The sequence below is a fragment of the Microcebus murinus genome, chromosome 13 (assembly GCF_040939455.1).
Source record: "Microcebus murinus isolate Inina chromosome 13, M.murinus_Inina_mat1.0, whole genome shotgun sequence".
NCBI classification, from domain to species: domain Eukaryota; kingdom Metazoa; phylum Chordata; class Mammalia; order Primates; family Cheirogaleidae; genus Microcebus; species Microcebus murinus.
In genome coordinates this window covers 83440027-83458642 of record NC_134116.1, presented here as the reverse complement: position 1 = coordinate 83458642, position 18616 = coordinate 83440027, and the positions used below count along the sequence as shown (strand labels likewise).

At 40.2% G+C, this 18616-nt stretch overlaps 1 protein-coding gene across 3 annotated transcripts in view; it reads left to right on the top strand.

Moving 5' to 3' along the window:
* Positions 1–264: 264 nt before the first annotated feature.
* LOC105871915 (KRAB domain-containing protein 5-like) overlaps positions 265–18616 on the top strand; it is a 162572-nt gene continuing 144220 nt past the window's right edge. The window contains exons 1-4 of one of the 3 annotated variants that reach the window (XM_012765564.2): positions 265–385; positions 1713–1867; positions 3993–4119; positions 4623–4718. In XM_012765564.2, coding sequence (XP_012621018.2) covers positions 1853–1867; positions 3993–4119; positions 4623–4718 — 238 coding nt within the window. In that variant the 5' untranslated portion in view covers positions 265–385; positions 1713–1852. Of the gene's footprint in view, positions 386–1712; positions 1868–3992; positions 4120–4622; positions 4719–4743; positions 4964–18616 lie in introns of those variants that run through there. The other 2 variants (XM_076009594.1, XM_076009592.1) reach the window with 2 other exon arrangements.

The window sequence follows — 18616 nt, the reverse complement described above, 5'->3', positions numbered from 1 at the left end:
GACCCTAAAAATGCATATTTGTTAGATCTTCACTACGAAATACAAATGTCTCCCACGCAGAGCTAGGTCGCAGAGCAGGGGGGCAAAGCCCTGTCTACAGCTACAGCCAAACACCTGTTACTCTGGCCTCATTCAGCCGCAGTCTGATCGCGTCACTGCTGTCACTCATGGCCAGAGGGGTGGTGCCTAGAGCATTATCCAATCAGGGACGCTGTATTGAGAGCTGTCCAATCAGATGCGCAGACAGAAACAAGGAGGCGGCTTCCGGGACATGGCGCGGCCTTTGTCTCTTCCGCCGGGCACGGAGCCGGCGTCCCCTCTCCGCCGTTGCTCCTCTCGGGGCCCAGGTGTGTCTGCTGCAGCCTGTGTCACCCGAGACCGGCAGGTACGAGGGTCCACAGGGAGGGCGCCGGGACGCCCCGGAAGCTGGGGCCGGGCGAGCGTGCGGCCGGTGCTCTGAGGGGACGGCGGCCGGTAGGGCGGCCGGAAGCGGCTGTGGGGACGCGGCCGCCCGGCTTCGCCTCCGGAGTCTGGAGACCAAGGCCCGCCCTGGCGCGCCGGGGCCGTCGGTCCCCTCCGTCCGCAGGGCGGGCCGGGCGGGCAGCGGCGCCCTGGGCGTCCCGGCCGGTCCTGGCCCTGCGTTTCTTGCGGCCTCAGCCCGGGCCTCTCCGGGCGGCGGCCGCGTCCCCCGGGTGGTGCGGGGACGGCGGGAGGGTCCCCCGGGGAGGGCAGCGGCTCTGCGCGGTGTCCCTGCGGGAGAGGAGGCGCAGTCCTAGGGATTATGGGACACTTAGCGCCTGACTCCCGGGTGTGCGAGGATGAACTCACACAGCGAACGTGAGGTTCCCAGCACGGAGCCCTGCAGCAGACTTGTGAGCACCGAGTGCGTGGTCAGTCAGCATTGCTTTAATGCACGTGTCCGTGTGGGTTTCCAAATGGCTGTCTCAGATAAAGTTGCCTTTCTAACTTCTGTAAACTTTATAGGGCCAGCGGAGAATATTTCAGGATGGTGGTTAGTGGCCTTCATTTGGACCACAATTATTTATATTGTGATAGAAGTGTTGAATGTAAGGAACTCTGTGCTGTGCCTGCTGTCTTAGCTGAGTGGGACTGATCACAGATCTGAGCAAGCAACATTAGCATTAACAGGAGACTTGTTAATAAACCCAATCCATGGACCACCTCCACACCTGCAGAATCACATTGCTTAAAGTGGGACCTGGAATAACAGTTTATTTATGTGCACATTGAAGCTTGAGACGTGATGCTTAGCTAGGTAGCTCAGCCCAGGCTTTCAGTGATAATCCCATGACCAGATTGAAGAAACACCATGAACTGTGTCTGCCCTATAGATTCTATTGGTCTGGGTGGGAGCATCTGTGTGGTTTTAATTAAGTGCCCCATGCGATTCTCAGGTGAGGCCAGAGTCAAGTCCAGCATGTGGGCTCCCAGATCTGTTCCTGAGAGTTGAGTTCAGCCGTTTTTCCAAAGTTGAGGTCACAGGACCAGCTCTGCTTGGGTTTGATTGAGGGGAACCAGTGTGGCCCACATTCCCATTGCAGTAGCAGAAATTGCTGGTGTCTGTGGCAGGGGAGGCCACCTGAGGGCAGCAGAGGAGAAACCCACATGCTGGTCTTTATGTAGGGGCTCAGTGTTCCTGAATCTCTCTTGTGACAAAGGGCAGGTCAACGTCTTCTTTTCTGCACTTCCAGGTCCTTCTGCCTGTGGGTGTGGTGGTAGCAGATGAAGCGGTTGTGCTGATGCCTTGAAATGCACATTCTCAAGATGCAGCTGCGATTTGTGCAGATACCCTCAGCTGAGAAGGAACCTTAGGCAGGAGGAAGAGGAAGAAATGGCTGGTTCTCAGGTAAGTGTCTCCCAGGTCAAGGGCTGTGTCGACTTTTACTCCTAGAATGTCGTGTCTTGAGGACTTGCAAACCTTTGCTTCTCTGCTTCTGAGGCATCTGCCTAACAGGATTGTCTCAACTGCTTACTTCCCTTTCTTCTGATATTTAAGGGCTCCTTAAAATGTTTCTCCCCTACATACCAGAAACTTATCTTCTTTCTCTCTATCCAAAGTTTTACATATTGTGAATATGTAAACATGAATTTATGGCCTGCAATATTGAGAACGCTCCCTTTTTGACAGATGAACATGAGAAGATGTGGATACTCGAGACTCCTCTTGGGCACAGGGCTGGGTCCTGAGTTGTCAGTGAAGTGGGAGAATGTGTACTGTGGGGTTCCATGGGGATGCCCCGTCATCTTTATGCCAAATAGGATTTTTTTTTTTTTTTTTGAGACACAGTCTCACTTGTTGCCCAGGCTAGAGTGAGTGCCGTGGCGTCAGCCTAGCTCACAGCAACCTCAAACTCATGGGCTCAAGCAATCCCCCTGCCTCAGCCTCCCAAGTAGCTGGGACTACAGGCATGCGCCACCATGCCCAGCTAATTTTTTCTATATATATTAGTTGGCCAATTAATTTCTTTCTATTTATAGTAGAAACGAGGTCTCGCTCTTGCTCAGGCTGGTTTTGAACTCCTGACCTTGAGCAATCCGCCCATCTCGGCCTCCCAGAGAGCTAGGATTACAGGTGTGAGCCACCGGGCCCGGCCCCAAACAGGATTTTAAAAAGCACATTTAATAGCACTTTGGGAGGCCGAGGCGGGCGGATTGCTCAAGGTCAGGAGTTCGAAACCAGCCTGAGCGAGACCCCGTCTCTACCAAAAATAGAAATAAATTAATTGACCAACTAAAATATATATATACAAAAAATTAGCCGGGCATGGTGGTGCATGCCTGTAGTCCCAGGTACTTGGGAGGCTGAGGCAGTAGGATCGCTGAGCCCTGGAGATTGAGGTTGCTGTGAGCCAGGCTGACGCCATGGCACTCGCTCTAGCCTGGGCAACAAAGTGAGACTCTGTCTCAAAAAAAAAAAAAAAAAAGCACATTTAAGAGGATGGCATTAATTGCCCCAGATAACCCAGAAATTTCTGAAAAACAGTTTAATTAGAAGATGTGCTCTTTAGGATGCTAGAAAAAGACTAAATAAAATAAGCTATTATAGGTTATAGATTATGGGAAATACATGTTGTTTGAAATTGGGATAAAAGGGATGTTTTTATGATTAGATTCAGATTATGATTTATTATTTATGACTAATCTCACAGCAGTGGCATGTGTCCTCTGCATCAGCACCTCATACAAATTTGTCCTCTTACAGTTTATGTTAATTTCATAAATTAAAGTGATGTCTGGCAGATTCCTCCCCTATAAATTGATTTTTTTTTTAGTCATTAATAGGTATCTTTAGGATTTTTACTGACTAATGTACTTAAATCATCACATTTAATCTGGAAGTTCTCCTTTTCTCTTAGTTTCTCTTTGTTTATGGCTTGCTTTAGAGGATGAAGGCTCTCATCTTTGTTTACTGGTCATATGAATCAGAATAAAACCCAGGTTCTACCACTTACTATATGGTTGACAAAATATTTTTTCTGTGCTGGAAGAGTTGGAATTATTGGTGTGTGAGAAATGCAGAAACTTAGGCCCCATGCCAAATCTCCTGAATCAGAACCTGTACCTTAATACAATTTCCAGTTCACTGCATTGCACATTAAAGTTTTAGCAATGCCTTTCTAACTCACCTTGACTTTTCCATATGAGAAACATATACAGCTTATTGTATATGGTGTTAGTGTGTGTATACACATACACCACTCAAAAATGTATATGCCTTTGTGGATGCCCTTAATTTATATTAGTACTTTATCATCCAGAGAAGTACAGTATCTACACTGTTTGTAGATCTCTTTGCTGCCCTCTGTCCTCAAAGTAAAGAATACATTGGAGAATGTTGCTGTTTGTTAAGTACTGGATAATTCCAGTCACTCCTTTAAGTCAGAGCCAGTTCTCTTCCTTCTCTCATTTCACCTTTAGTCAAATCAAGAACATTGTTCATGGCTGTTTCATAAATATGTTTTTCCCTCTAGGGATTGTTGACATTCAGGGACGTGGCCGTAGACTTCTCTGCGGAGGAGTGGGCATGCCTGGACCCTGCTCAGCAGAGTTTGCATCGGGATGTGATGTTAGAGAACTACACAAACCTGGTCTCTGTGGGTGAGGATAACTTCCTTTTAGGGATCTTAAAGGAACCCTAAGGGTTTTATTTTCGTTGTTTGTGAAATGTTTTATGGGAATTTCGACTTTGGATGAATGAGTTTCAGATCTTTGCTTTCAAGGAACACTTTGGGACTTGTTTGTGTAGAAAAGAGAATTTTCAAGTTGTTTCATCTTAATATGAACCTTCCCCTTTCTTGAGGTGGCCTGTATACTTCCCTCTAGATGGGTGACAATTCTAAAAATTTGGTAGCATAAAACATGGTCCAGACTCTGAAATTCAATTTTTACTGCTAGTTTTTCACTTAAATACTAGATAGTGGAAGTAAGAACTCACAAATTTTAAAATGATTTCTAAATATCCTGGTTCTATGAAGAAACAGTATTTTGAGTTTAATTTTCTAGAACCTCTGCAATGTTCTTTCTTGTCTACTGAGCACCGTACTGGGTTGGTAAGTGGAGAATCCTAGCAAGAGTCATGTTGCTTCTTTCTAATAACATAGGTCTTGCTGCCTCTGAGCGGGACCTGGTTTCCTGTCTGGAGCAAAGGCAAGAGCTGCGGAATGTGAAGAAACAGGAGGCAGGAGCCACATACCCAGGTAGGTGGGAGTGAATGCAGCAGGTGACACAGGTGAGACGTTTCAAAAGTCAAGGGAGACGCCAGACCTTAAACTGTAGTTTGGGAATATCTGCTCGAATGGAACTGGTTTCTGAGATGCCTGGGTTTCTTTCTCTTGTTGTCACACAGGGTCATCTTCTGCCCAATGCTCTTTAAGGACCTTTCTTTCCCCTCAGTGATTTTCCTTCAAAATTACAGTGAGAGCCGAAGTCCTCTGCATGGCTTGTAAGGGACTGCATGATCTGAGTTCTCTGCCATTGCTTTCTGGGAACATGGGAACATCTGCATAGTTTCGAGGAACTTCATTTTAAACCCTTTCTTATGTTCCCTTTTTGCATCATCTGAAATGTGTGTGAGTAGTGATGTTAATTGATTTTTGCTTCAGAAATCCCAGGAACACCAGGGACAGAGGCACAGTTTCTCGTTTATGATTTTGGATCATATGGAGGCTTCCATTATTATTTTGTAGGAATTCATACTTAGTAATTTTATCAGAGCATTAAGAATGTCCCCTAGGCTGGGCGCGGTGGCTCACGCCTGTAATCCTAGCACTCTGGGAGGCCAAGGCGGGTGGTTCGCTTGAGGTCAGGAGTTTGAAACCAACCTGAGCAAGAGCAAAACCCTGTCTCTACTACAAATAGAAAGAAATTAATTGACCAACTAAAAATATATATGCAAAAAATTAGCGGGGCATGGTGGTGCATGCCTGTAGTCCCAGCTACTTGGCAGGCTCAGGGAGGAGGATTGCTTCAGTTCAGGAGATTGAGGTTGCTGTGAGCTAGGCTGACGCCACGCCACTCTAGCCTGGGTGACAAAGTGAGACTCTGTCTCAAAAAAGAAAAATTTAATCGTGTAAAAACACAGAACGTAAAATTTACCATCTTAAATTTTTAAGTGTAAAGATCAGTGGTGTTATTATATTCGCATTGTTACTCACAAGACCTGTAGAACTTTTATATCCTGTAGAACTAAAACTCAGTGCCCATTGAAGAACAACTGCCCATTTTACCCTCTTTCCAGCTTTTGAAAAACACTATTCTACTTTCTGTTTGTATGATTTTGGCTACTTAATATATCTCATACACTATCTGTCATTTCATTATTGGCTTATTTCAGCTGACATTCTCAAAGTTTCTGCTTACCATAGCCTGTGGTGAGATGTTTTTCTTCCAAGGCTGAGTGATACTCTACTGTATGCATGTGCCACACTTTAACTGTTCGTGAGTCAAGGGACATCTGTGTTGCTTCCACCTTCTGCTTTTGCACCTGGGAATACAAATATCAATTCCACCTCTGACGCTGCATACTTTGTATACTTACTCAAAAGTGAGATTGCAGGATTGGATGATAATATTTTGGATTTTTTGAGGAGGCCCCATGCTGTTTTTCATAGTGGCTTCTCATTTTTTCCCCACGAGCATACCAATCTCTCCACATCCCCAATAGCTTTGTTTGTTTTATTGTGGCCACTTTAATAGGTGTTAAGTAATATCTTACTGTGATTTTCCTTTTCATTTTTCTAAAGGCCGTGAATTTTGAACATCCTATCAAATGCTTGTTACCCATTTTTATATCTTCTTTGGAGAAATAGGAGTCTAATCCTTTGTCTATTTTTTAATCCAGTTATTCACTTTCTGTTGTTTTGAGCTTGAAGAGTTTTTTATATATTCTAAATATTAACACTTACCAAATGTGTGATTTGAAAATATTTTTACCATTATCTTATGTATAATTTTTACTCCACTAAATGTTTTCTTTGATGTGCAGAAGTTCTGGAGTTTGATATCCCTTTTTTATGTAATATCCAAGAATATAGTGCAAAGATTAATATCTTTCCTCTGTAGGTTCCTTTAATAGTTTTATCATTATGTTTGTCATGTTTAAGTACTTAATCCATTTAAGGTATATTTATTTTGTATATGATACATAGGTAAGGTTCAACTTTTTTCCATGTAGACATGGAGTTTTCAACACCGTTTGTTGAAAAGGCTCTCCTTTCCCATAGTGCGGCCGTGGCCGTCTTGTGAAAGATAATTTGGTCGTATACACAGGGTTTTCTTTTAGGCTGTGTATTCTGTTCCATCATCTATTTATCTGACTGTGTGCCATTACCACATTATTTTTATTTCTGTAACTTTGTTTTGAAATCAGAAAGGGTACTTCCTCTTTTTTTATTTTGCTATTCATAATGCCTAAATGTTTTAAGGAAGTTTTTTATATTGTTGTAAAAGTACCATTGTGATTTTTTTATTTGAAGAACAGGAACCAAAGTTTTATTTGTTCATTTCTTGCATCTAAAGTAGTCTTTGATGACATCCTGGGCCTGAGATTGCTTGCCATAATTCTTCACCACTACACAACTATGACCAACCACTTTATAGGGTTTTCTCTGTCTGTCTGTGTTACAGACGCCTACCAAGTCACCTGCTTTCTTGTTGTCATCACTGTTAATTAGGTTGATTTGGTGTTCAGTACAAGGGTCCTCTACAAACTTGACCTATGTAGGCTGAACATACCGTGTTTCCCTGAAAATAAGACAGGGTCTTATATTTATTAACCGTAACATCAACCTTTGCCTTTGTGACAGTTTTTTGACTTAAAAGTGCATGTTGTCTAATTATGGCCACCTGACTCTATTGTGGTTATTATTTGCATGGAATAAATTTTTAATCCTTTTATTTTCAGCCTATTTTACTCCTTAGAGCTAAAGTGAATCTTTTGTAAGCAGCATATTATATTGTCTTCCTTGTTGTTAATATAGCCATTTTATTTCTTGTCATTAGGGAGCATAATCTGTTTCTATTTAAAGTAATTAGTGAAGGAAATGAAGTTACTATTAACACTTTGTGAATTGTTTTCTATTTCTTGTAGCTATGTTTTCCCTCATTTCTACTCAGACTGCCTTCATTTTTGTCCTGTTGACTTTGTAGTGACAAGCTTTGATTCCTTTCTTATTTCTTTTTGCTTGCTTACTTTGTTGTTGTTCTTTTCTTTCTTTCTTTTTATTCTTTTCCCAGCATCAGAAGATAAGCCATGACTTTTTGCTTACTTTCTATGAGCATTTTCTTTGTGATCATCTTGAGAAATGGAATTTATCTCAAATATCTTAAAGTTATAGCAATATATTTTAATCTCATAAAACTTCACTTCCATTGAATACAAAAACTATACCTCTTTACATTCCCTTTCTTCATTAATAATTACACAAATTGTAATTTTTTATATTGTGTATCTATTAACAGATTTTTCCACGTTAAAAAAATTTCTGTAAGTTTCGTATACCATCATTATGATAGTGGAGAAATTTTTTTTTTTTTGGAGACAGAGTCTCATTCTGTTTCCTGGGCTAGAGTGCCATGGCAACCTAGCTCACAGCAACCTCAAACTCCTGGGCTCAAGCGATCATTCTGCCTCAGCCTCCCAAGTAGCTGGGACTATAGGCATGCGCCACCATGCCCGGCTAGTTTTTTCTATATTTTTAGTTAGCCAATTAATTTCATTATATTTTTAGTAGAGATGGGGTCTCGCTCTTGCTCAGGTTCGTTTTGAACTCCTGACCTTGAGCAGTACACCCTCCTCGGCCTCCCAGAGTGCTAGGATTACAGGCATGAGCCACTGTGCCCGGCCAATAGTGGAGAATTCTGTGTCTGTGTATAGATTTACCTTTCGCAGGGAACTTTGTAATTTCATGTGATTTTTTTGAATTTTTATTTTTTATTTAATTTTATTATTTCTTGACCAACGAATGTGTCTGAATTCATGTGATTTTTTATTATGGTGTTTAGCATCATTTCATTTTTCAATATAATGGACTCAATTTGGCATTTCTTGCAGGGCTGTTTGACTAAACGCTCATCAAATCTATGTTCTTCCACTCCTTGGGTTGTTTTTTTTCACATTGTTCTTTGTTTCCTTTACTGTGCAGAAACTTTAGTTTTATGTATTCCCATTTGCTTTTGTTTTCTTCTTTTGTAGGATGTGCTTTTTTGGTATTATATCCAAAAGGTCATTGACAAGGCTCATGTGAAAGAGATCGTACCCTATGCTTTCTTTGAGAAGTTATATAGTTTCTGATGTGACATTTGATATTAATCCCTTTTCAGTTAATTTTTTGTGTTTTATTTCATTTTTCATGTGGATAGGCACTATTTTAGTATCATTTATTGAATAGACTGTTTTCCCCTTTGTGTATCTTGTTGCCATTGTAAAAGATGAGTTGACTGTGTACACGTGGGTTTATTTCTGCTTTCTCTTTTCTGTTTCATTTGTCTATGTATCTGTTTTTATGTCAGTACCATACTCTTGATTAGCGTAGCTTTATTATAGTTTCTCTAAGAATTGTGATACCTGTATATTTGTTCTTCTTTCTCAAAATTGTGTTGTCTATTTGGGGTCATTTGTTCCATAGAAATTTTAGAATGTATTTCTATTTCTGTGAAAAATGCCATGAAAATTTTAATGGGAATTTCATTGGATTAGTAGCTTTGTGTACTATGAACATTTTATCAATATTAATTTTTTCAATCAATGAACAGGGGATAGTTTTCCATTTATTTGTGTCTTTACTTTTATCAATATGGTACAAATTTTGCTGAACAGATCTTTCACCTGTTTGTTAGATTGAATCATTAGAATTTTAAACTATTTTATGCTTTTGTAAATGAGACTATTTACTTTTTTCTCAGTTTATTTTACAGAAATGCAAATGATTGTTGTATATTGATTTTGTCATCTGTGACTTGAGGGATTTATTCTAAATGTTTTTTGGTATACTCTTTAGGGTTTTATATATAATAGAAGATTACCTCATGTCCCAGAAGAGAGAATTTTACTTCTTGTTTTCTATTTGATTGCCTTTTTTTCCCCTGACCTAATTGCTGTGTCTCAATCTTTCAGTACTATGCTGAATAAAAGTGGTGAGATTGAGCTTCCTTGTCTTATTCCTGATACAAGAGGAAAAACTTACAGTGTTTCATTGTTCTGTATAAGGGTATCCAAGGGCTTTTTTTTTTAGACAGAGTCCCACTCTGTTGCCCAGGTGTGAGTGCCATGGTGTCAGCCTAGCTCACAGCAACCTCAAACTCCTGGGCTCAAACAATCCTCCTGCCTCAGCCTCCCGAGTAGCTGGGTCAACAGGCACGCGCCACCATGCCAGGCTAATTATTTCTGTTTTTAGTTGTTTGGCTGATTTCTTTCTATTTATATTGTAGATGGGATCTTGCCCTTGCTCAGGCTAGTCTCGAACTACTGAGCTCAATCAATTCTCCTGCCTCGGGCTCCCAGAGTGCTAGGATTACAGGCGCGAGCCACTGGGCCCAGCTCCAAGGGCTTCTTATACATGGCCTTTATTATGCATACTTTTGAATGTATATTATTTTGAGTTTTTATTATGAAAATATGTTTGATATTGTCAATTTTTTTTTTTTTTTTTGGAGACAGAGTCTCACTTTGTTGCCCAGGCTACAATGAGTGCCATGGCGTCAGCCTGGCTCACAGCAACCTCAATCTCCGGGGCTCAGCGATCCTACTGCCTCAGCCTCCCGAGTAGCTGGGACTACAGGCATGCGCCACCATGCCCGGCTAATTTTTTGTATATATATTTTTAGTTGGTCAATTAATTTATTTCTATTTTTGGTAGAGACGGGGTCTCACTCAGGCTGGTTTCGAACTCCTGACCTTGAGCAATCCGCCCGCCTCGGCCTCCCAGAGTGCTAGGATTACAGGCGTGAGCCACCATGCCCGGCCAAATGTTTTTAATAAAACTTTTAAGATGGCCGGGCGCGGTGGCTCACGCCTGTAATCCTAGCTCTCTGGGAGGCCGAGGCGGGCGGATTGCTCGAGGTCAGGAGTTCGAAACCAGCCTGAGCAAGAGCGAGACCCCGTCTCTACTATAAATAGAAAGAAATTAATTGGCCAACTAATATATATAGAAAAAATTAGCCGGGCATGGTGGCGCATGCCTGTAGTCCCAGCCACTTGGGAGGCTGAGGCAGAAGGATTGCTTGAGCCCAGGAGTTTGAGGTTGCTGTGAGCTAGGCTGATGCCACGGCACTCACTCTAGCCTGGGCAACAAAGTGAGACTCTGTCTCAAAAAAAAAAAAAAAAAAAAACTTTTAAGATGATTATATGATTGTTATCTTTTATTCTGTTTTTATGGTAAATCATTTTTACTGATTTGTTGAAACATCCTTGTATCCCAGGGATAAATCCCATTTGATCATGGTGTGTGATTCTTTGAATTTGGTTTCTCACATTTTGTTGAGAACTTTTGCTTGTATCTTCAGCAGGGATATTGGCTTGTAGGTTTTGTTTGTTTATTTAGTGTCCTTATCTGGCTTTAGTATGAGAGTAATGATGGCCTTATAAAACAAGTTTGATAGTGTTTCTTCCCTTTAATTTTTTGGAAGTGATTGAGAAGGATTGACATTAATTCTTCAAGTGCTTATAAAATTCACTGGTGGAATCACTCAGCCTTGAAATTTGTTTTTTGAGGGACTTTTATTTATTGCTTCAATTGACTTTTTCATTGGTCTGTTCAGTATTTTTGTTTCTTCATAATTTTATCTCGGGCTGTTTGTTTCTAGGAATTTATTTTAATTTATCCAATTTGTTTTCATATAATTGTTAGTACTCTTTTAACATACATATATATTTTTTTTTCTTTTACTTTTTTTTTTTTTTTGGGACAGAGTCTCACTCTGTTTCCTGGGATATAGAGTGCCACAGCATCAGCCTAGCTCACAGCAACCTCAAACTCCTGGGCTCAAGCATTCCTGCCTCAGCCTCCCGAGTAGCTGGGAATACAGGCATGCCCCACCATGCCTGGCTAATTTTTATATATATTTTTAGTAGGCCAATTCTTTCTTTTTAAAATAATAATGTGGTCTCGCTCTTGCTCAGAACTCCTTTTCTCAGAACTCCTGAGCTCAAACAGTCCTCCCACCTTGGCCTCCTGGAGTGCTAGGATTACAGGCATGAGCCACCGGGCCTGGGCTTAATATATATTTTTTATTTCTGTGGCATTAGTTATAATGTCTTCTCTTTCATTTATATTTTGACTCTTCTCCTTTATTTTCCCTTGGTTAATCTAGCCAAAAGTTAGTCAATTTTCTTTTCTTTTAAAAGCTCAACAATTAGTCTTTTTGACCCTTTCCATTGTCTCTTTAGTCTCTATTTAATTTCTTTTTGCTCCAATCTTTATTCACTTCATTATATTACCATTGGGATTAGTTTGTTCATGTTCCTTGGGGTTTAAACTTTTTAAAGTTAAGTTATTTATTTAAAATCTTTATTTTTTTCTTCATGTAAGAATTTATCAGTATAAACTTACAACTCCTTTTTTGCATCCCAGAAGTTCTGGTTTGTTGTGTTCCCAATTTCATGTGTCTCAAAGTACCTTTTACTTCCCTGTTGGTTTCTTCTTTGTCCCTTTAGTTGTTCAGGAACATGTTTATTATCCACATTTGTGAGTTTTCTAGTTTTCCTCCTGCTATTTTCAGTTTTATACCATTAATATAATTTTTATTTTCTTAAATTTAAATATACTTTTTTCTTGGTTTAACTTTTCATCTATCCTGGAAGATCTTCCATGTGTTCTTCAGAGGAATGCTCATCCTCATACTGTTGGATGGAATGTTACATGTCTTTCAGGTCCACTTAGTATTAAAGTCCCTGTTAGTGTGTTTCTGCCCATGTCTTTCTACAGTTCTGTTAATGTTCTCTTTTAATCTATCCAGTTAAAACTGCCTTCCCAAAATCAACATGCAAAAATTATATTTGCATTTCTATATACGAAGAAGAAGCTATTTGAGCAAACACTTAAGTAAACAGTCCATTTACAAAAGCATCAAAACATATACAATATTTATAGTTCAGTATAAAAAAGAATTGAAAGATCTGTTAAGCAAAATCTATAACATGTTGGTAAAAGTAATTCAAGAAACACATAAATGGATAGATACCCCTTGTTTATAGATTGGAAAGTTTATTATTCATAAAATGTTCATAGTACACAAAGCAAACTGCATATCCCGTGGAATTCCTGTTACAATTTCAATGACATTTTTCAGACATAGAAAAACATTCTAAAATTTCTATGGAACCACAAAATGACTTCAACTAGCCAGCACAATCTTCAGAAAGAACAGCAAAACTGGAAGTATCACACTTTATATACTAAAGTGATCCAGTGTTGGGAGCATATATATTTTGTTATATCTTTGTGATAAATTAACCTTTTCTTATTATATAGTAAACATCTTTGACTCTTTCATGAGATTTTGCTTGGAAATCTATTTTGTTTAATATAAGTATAATCACCCCTACGCTCTTTTGGTTATCATTTACATGAAACATCCTTTTCCATACTTTCACTTTAAACCTATGTTTGTCCTTAAATCATCAGTGAGACTGTCATGAGCAGCAGCAGTTAAATTTTTTGTATTTACTTAGCCACTTTGTCAGTTTTATTTCATTATCTGCTGTTACGATAACAAAGACTGGGTAAATTATAAAGGATAAAAGTTTATTTGGGTCATGATTCTGGCGGCAGGGAAGGCCACTGACGAGTGACATGGCACTGGCATCTGGTGAAATCCTTTTGCTGTGACATTACATGGATGACGACTTAGCGGGGGGAGAGTGCCAGTGAAAGCACAGCCCTCACGGCTGTATCACTTCTGACAGCTCTCGACCCGTGGTTCCATCTCAGTGCCCATCACATTTTAACTTAAATTTTCTTGATAAGTTAAATTTTGAAGGCAACATTTCATCTGTGGCACTGTCTTTCTATTGGATAATATCTCTTTATATGTAAAGTAATTATTGATAGGCAAGGACTGACTAATGTGATTCTGTCCATTGTATAGTTCCTTTGTTTCTTTTGTGTATTGCATTTCCTTCTGTTCACTTTAGTATATAGTTTTTGTTGTTATAAACTTTGATTACTTTCTCTTTTTATTTCATGTATCTACTAGACTTTATTGCCTAGTGGTTATCATAAGACTTTTTGTAAAACAACTAGAAGTATAGTTTAAGATAACAATTTAGGCCGGGCACAGTGGCTCACGCCTTTAATCCCAGCACTCTAGGAGGCTGAATCGGGAGCATCGCTCAAGGTCAGGAGTTCGAAACCAGCCTGAGCAAGAGCCAGACCCCATCTCTACTACAAATAGAAACAAATTAATTGGCCAACTAAAAATATATAGAAAATGTTAGCCGGGCATGGTGGCGCATGCCTATAGTCCCAGCTACTAGGGAGACTGAGGCGGAAGGATTGACTCAGCCCAGGTGTTTCAGGTTGCTGTGAGCTAGGCTGATGCCACGGCACTCTAGCCTGGGGAAAAGAGTGAGAGTCTGTCAAAAAAATAAAATAAATTAACAATTTAATATTTATGAATAAAAATTTCACCTTTTCTCCCCCTCAAACATTTTATGGTATATATGTTATACTTTATAACTTTTTATATTGTGTATCCATTAAGAAAATATTTTGGCTATGCTTATTTATTTATTTTTAATAATTCTATAGCTATTATACTGGAGTTTAAAGCAATTTATGCACCACCATTACAGTATTAGAATACAGTAAATTTTACTATTTATTTAGCATTTTCAGTGAGATTTTATACTTTTAAGTTTTCATATTGTTAGTTATTCCACCTATTTTTTTTTTTTTTTTTTTTTTTTTTTTTGTAAATAGAGTCTTGCTATGTTGCCCGGGCTAGAGTGTTGTGGCATCAGCCTTCCTTACAGCAACTTCAAACTCCTGGGCTCCAGCGATCCTTCTGCCTCAGCCTCCGGAGTAGCTTGGACTATAGGCGTATGCCACCATCCCTAGCTAATTTTTTCTATATATTTTTAGTTGTCCAGCTAATTTGTTTCTAGTTTTAGTAGAGATGGGATCTTGCTCTTGCTGAGGCTGGTCTCAAACTCCTGACCTCGAGTGATCCTCTTGCCTAGGCCTCCCAGAGTGTTAGGATTACAGGTGTGAATCACAGAACCCAGCCGCATTCCATCATTTTAACTTGAAAAATTCCCCTTATCATTTCTTGTGAGACAGGTCTCCTGGTGATTATTTACCTCCTTGGGCAATCTTCATTAGGTTTTTCTTTGTGTATTTTGAGCTTCATGAAATTGGATTTCAACATTCTTTTCTAGATTTGGAGTATATCTTTAATCACTTTTTCCTTTTTCTCTTCTCTTTCTGAAAATCCTAAAGTCCATATATTTGCTCACTTTATGATGCACTGTAAAGCCCACGTGCGTTCTTTACTTTTTCTTTTTTTCTTTTAATTGGCTACTTTCAAATGACCTTTGAGTTTGTTTTTTTCTGCATGATTCAGTATCCTTTTAAAGCTTTCAATTACATTTGTTACGCCTACATTGCTGTACTTCATCATCAGGATTTGTTTTTTAGTGGTTTTCATGTCTATATTAATGTTCTCATTTTGTTCATGCATTTTTACAGAAAACTTTGTTTTTATCTTTCAGTGTTCTTTTCCATCAGATTTTAGTTTTTAAAGGCTGGTTAAGTTAAGCAGTGGTAGTGGAGAAGGAACAAAGGAATCTATAACTGGTTGTGATCAGTTAGTTGTAAACACAACACACTCAAACCAACCAGTCTATGTGAGATTTTAAAAAAATGATTGTTTTAAATTCATTGTTAGCCAATTCTTATGTTGTCAATTTTTTGGCAAATGATCACTGGAACTTTATTAGTTTTCTTTTTGATGGTGATAGTTTTGTTTGATCCTTCATGATTTGTGTATTTTTGTGTTTATGTCCCTAAATCTGAAGGAGCACGCTGCTCTTTCCATCATTATAGGCTAGTTTTAGAAGTTAAATATCTTTCCCGATTTCATCCATGGGCTGATAATAGTTTCACTGAGATTCCAGTCAGTTGAGTTTGGAGCCAGGTCCCATGGCTGCTCTTGGGACTGCAGTGGATTTCATGGTTGGCAGACCAGTTATCAGGGCATCATACAGTCACGGATCCTGTCTATTCCTTGGAAGACTGACCTTTCTTCGAGATCCTGCTCAGTAGGACTAGTGCTGAGACAAGGAACTGTAGTTGTTTCTGCAGATCAGGTGCTCACACAAAGGATGTGGACAGGTTTGTGTCAATGCTGGGCCTCTGGGAGTGCTCTCACCCCATCACTGGACAGGTCTGCATGGGCAGGACTCATCCTGATCACAGTTGAGGTGGCTGTAACTGACTCACACGGCTGCTGTAGCTGAGACCTAAGTCTTCAGTTCTGTCTCTTGGTCCACTGCACGTCTCCCTGTAGGTTTTTGTGTGGGCAGGGCTGCTTCCAGACCTTGGCTAACGGGGACTGTAACCAAGTTACAGGGATTCTTAAGGTTCACGGTGAGACTTATGTTAGCAGGCCTGCCTTCATGGACACAGATGTGCTTCCAGACTGGTCCTAGGTTAGCCAACCTGCTCCTGGGATCTGACTACCTGCAGCTGGAGGCAGCCAGGTTACAATGTTGCTTCAAGATGCACATTCAGGTCAAAGTTGGTGGTGCTATTAATACATCCAGGGTCACAGATGGATGTTTCCCCCTGAAGATCCCAGTGTGGGCTGTAGTTTCATTCCCCAGCCATTAATGAGAGGTGAAGAATGTGGGTTTGGCATCAATTCATGAGTGGATTAATAAAATGTGGTATATGTATACCATGGAGTACTACTCAGCTTTAAGAAACAATGGTGATATAGCACCCCTTGTATATTCCTGGATACAGCTGGAACCCATTCTACTAAGTGAAGTATCTCAAGAATGGAAAAATCAGCACCACATGTACTCACCAGCAAATTGGTATTAATGGATCAACACCATATAGGAGCAACATTTATCGGGTGTCGGGAGGGGGGGAGAAGGGATGGGTATATACAACCACAAGGAGTAAGATGTGCAACGTTTGGGGAATGGACACGCTTGAAGCTCTTATTCGAGGGGGGAGGGGAGCACAGGCATTATATGAAACCTTAACACTTGTACCCCCATAATATGCTAAAATTAAAAATAAGTAAATAAATAAAATATATAGAGGTCAAAAAAAATGTGGGTTTGGGGCTGATTCATGGGCCATAGATAAGACCAAGGGGTTAAGGCCTCACCTGAGACACAGGTGGCTCTGAATCTTCCTGGGTATCTTAGCAGATGGTGCTAATGGCAAGACCAAGAAAAAATGGACCGTAACTAGGTCCCCAGTGAGATGTTGCTACTTTTTGTCTGTACCTAGGACCATGGTTAGGCAGCCTGTCACATGAGTGAGGGCCTGCCCTCGCCAGACAGCCCTGCTGCTTGGTGTTGAGCTCCACTAGGGCACCACAAACTCAGTCTGGATCCCGAAGCTCCCACAAAAGCAGTGTGATCTAGGCCCGGCTGCAGCATTGTAGTGTAGGGTCCAAACGGGGAGCTCCTATTCTGTAATCTTGCTTATGTTCCTCTCCTGCATCTTTCACTTTCTTAAATGTTGCATGTCAGTTTGTCTGTGATTTTAGATTCGAAACTGAAGTGAAATGCTCAAATGTACATGTTAATAAGAATTAAATTACATTACTAGCAGATACCACATGTTTTAAAATGTTTGAATATAAGTTTAAGTTTATTACATAACGTTTATGTTGTTCCTTTATTTGGAAACATAAAACTTCTCTTAGCTTATAAAGACTCTATATGCCAGTATATGTTGTATAACAATAGTACCAGTACATCCAATAACATAAGAAAATTTCATTCCTTAAAATTTTCTCAGTATGGCCTTTTTTTTTTTTTTTTTTTTATTTGAGACAGAGTCTCACTCTGTCATCCAGGCTAGAGTGCCATGGCATCAGCCTAGCTCACAGCAACCTCAACCTCCTGGGCTCAAGTAATCCTTCTGCCTCAGCCTCCTGAGTTGCTGGGACTACAAGCATGCACCACCATGCCTGGCTAATTTTTTCTATATATTTTTAGTTGGCCAAATAATTTCTTTCTAGTTTTAGTGGAGACTGGGTTTCGCTCTTGCTCAGGCTGGTCTTGAGCTCCTGAGCTCAAACGATGCTCCCACGTCGGCCTCCCAGAGTGCTAGGATTACAGGCGTGAGCCACCAGGCCTATCCTGAGTATGGCCTTTTATTAATTATTATAATGCATCTTATGTGAAATTTTACTACCATACATTGAATAGCAATGATTTAATATACCTGTTTTTTTGTTTTGGTTTTTGTGGTTTTTGTTTTGTTTTGTTTTGTTTTTGAGACAGAGTCTTGCTTTTTTGCCCAGGCTAGAGTGAGTGCCATGGCATTAGCCTAGCTCACAGCAACCTCAAACTCCTGGGCTCAGGTGATCCTCCTGCCTCAGCCTCCCAAGTAGCTGGGACTACAGGCATGCACCACCATGCCCGGCTAATTTTTTCTATATATTTTTAGTTGGCCAATTAATTTCCTTCTGTTTTTAGTAGAGACGGGGTCTCGCTCTTGCTCAGGCTGGTCTCCAACTCCTGACCTTGAGCCATCTGCCCGCCTCGGCCTCCCAGAGTGCTAGGATTACAGGCATGAGCCACCGCTCTCGGCCCAATATACCTGTCTTCAGTGGACTCAACCTGTTTCCATTTTCTTTAACACTCCATATTAAAGGAAGCAATAACTAGTCTTTAGATAGCCGCAGAAAAACTGAGAGCTTTGGACGTATGTTTTACTCTTATCTTTATTTTCTAAGAGATAAATAAGGAAGATTTTTTTCCTGATGCCATTCTGCTGTGATGCAGAAAGGTAACAGACTTAATTTGGTTCTTTCTTAATTTGATTCTTCTTGGCTTTATGCTCACTAGGGGTTCAGTAATTTGCTACTGTGAGCTCTTTTTAAGCATATTTTGTTAACTTGGTATATC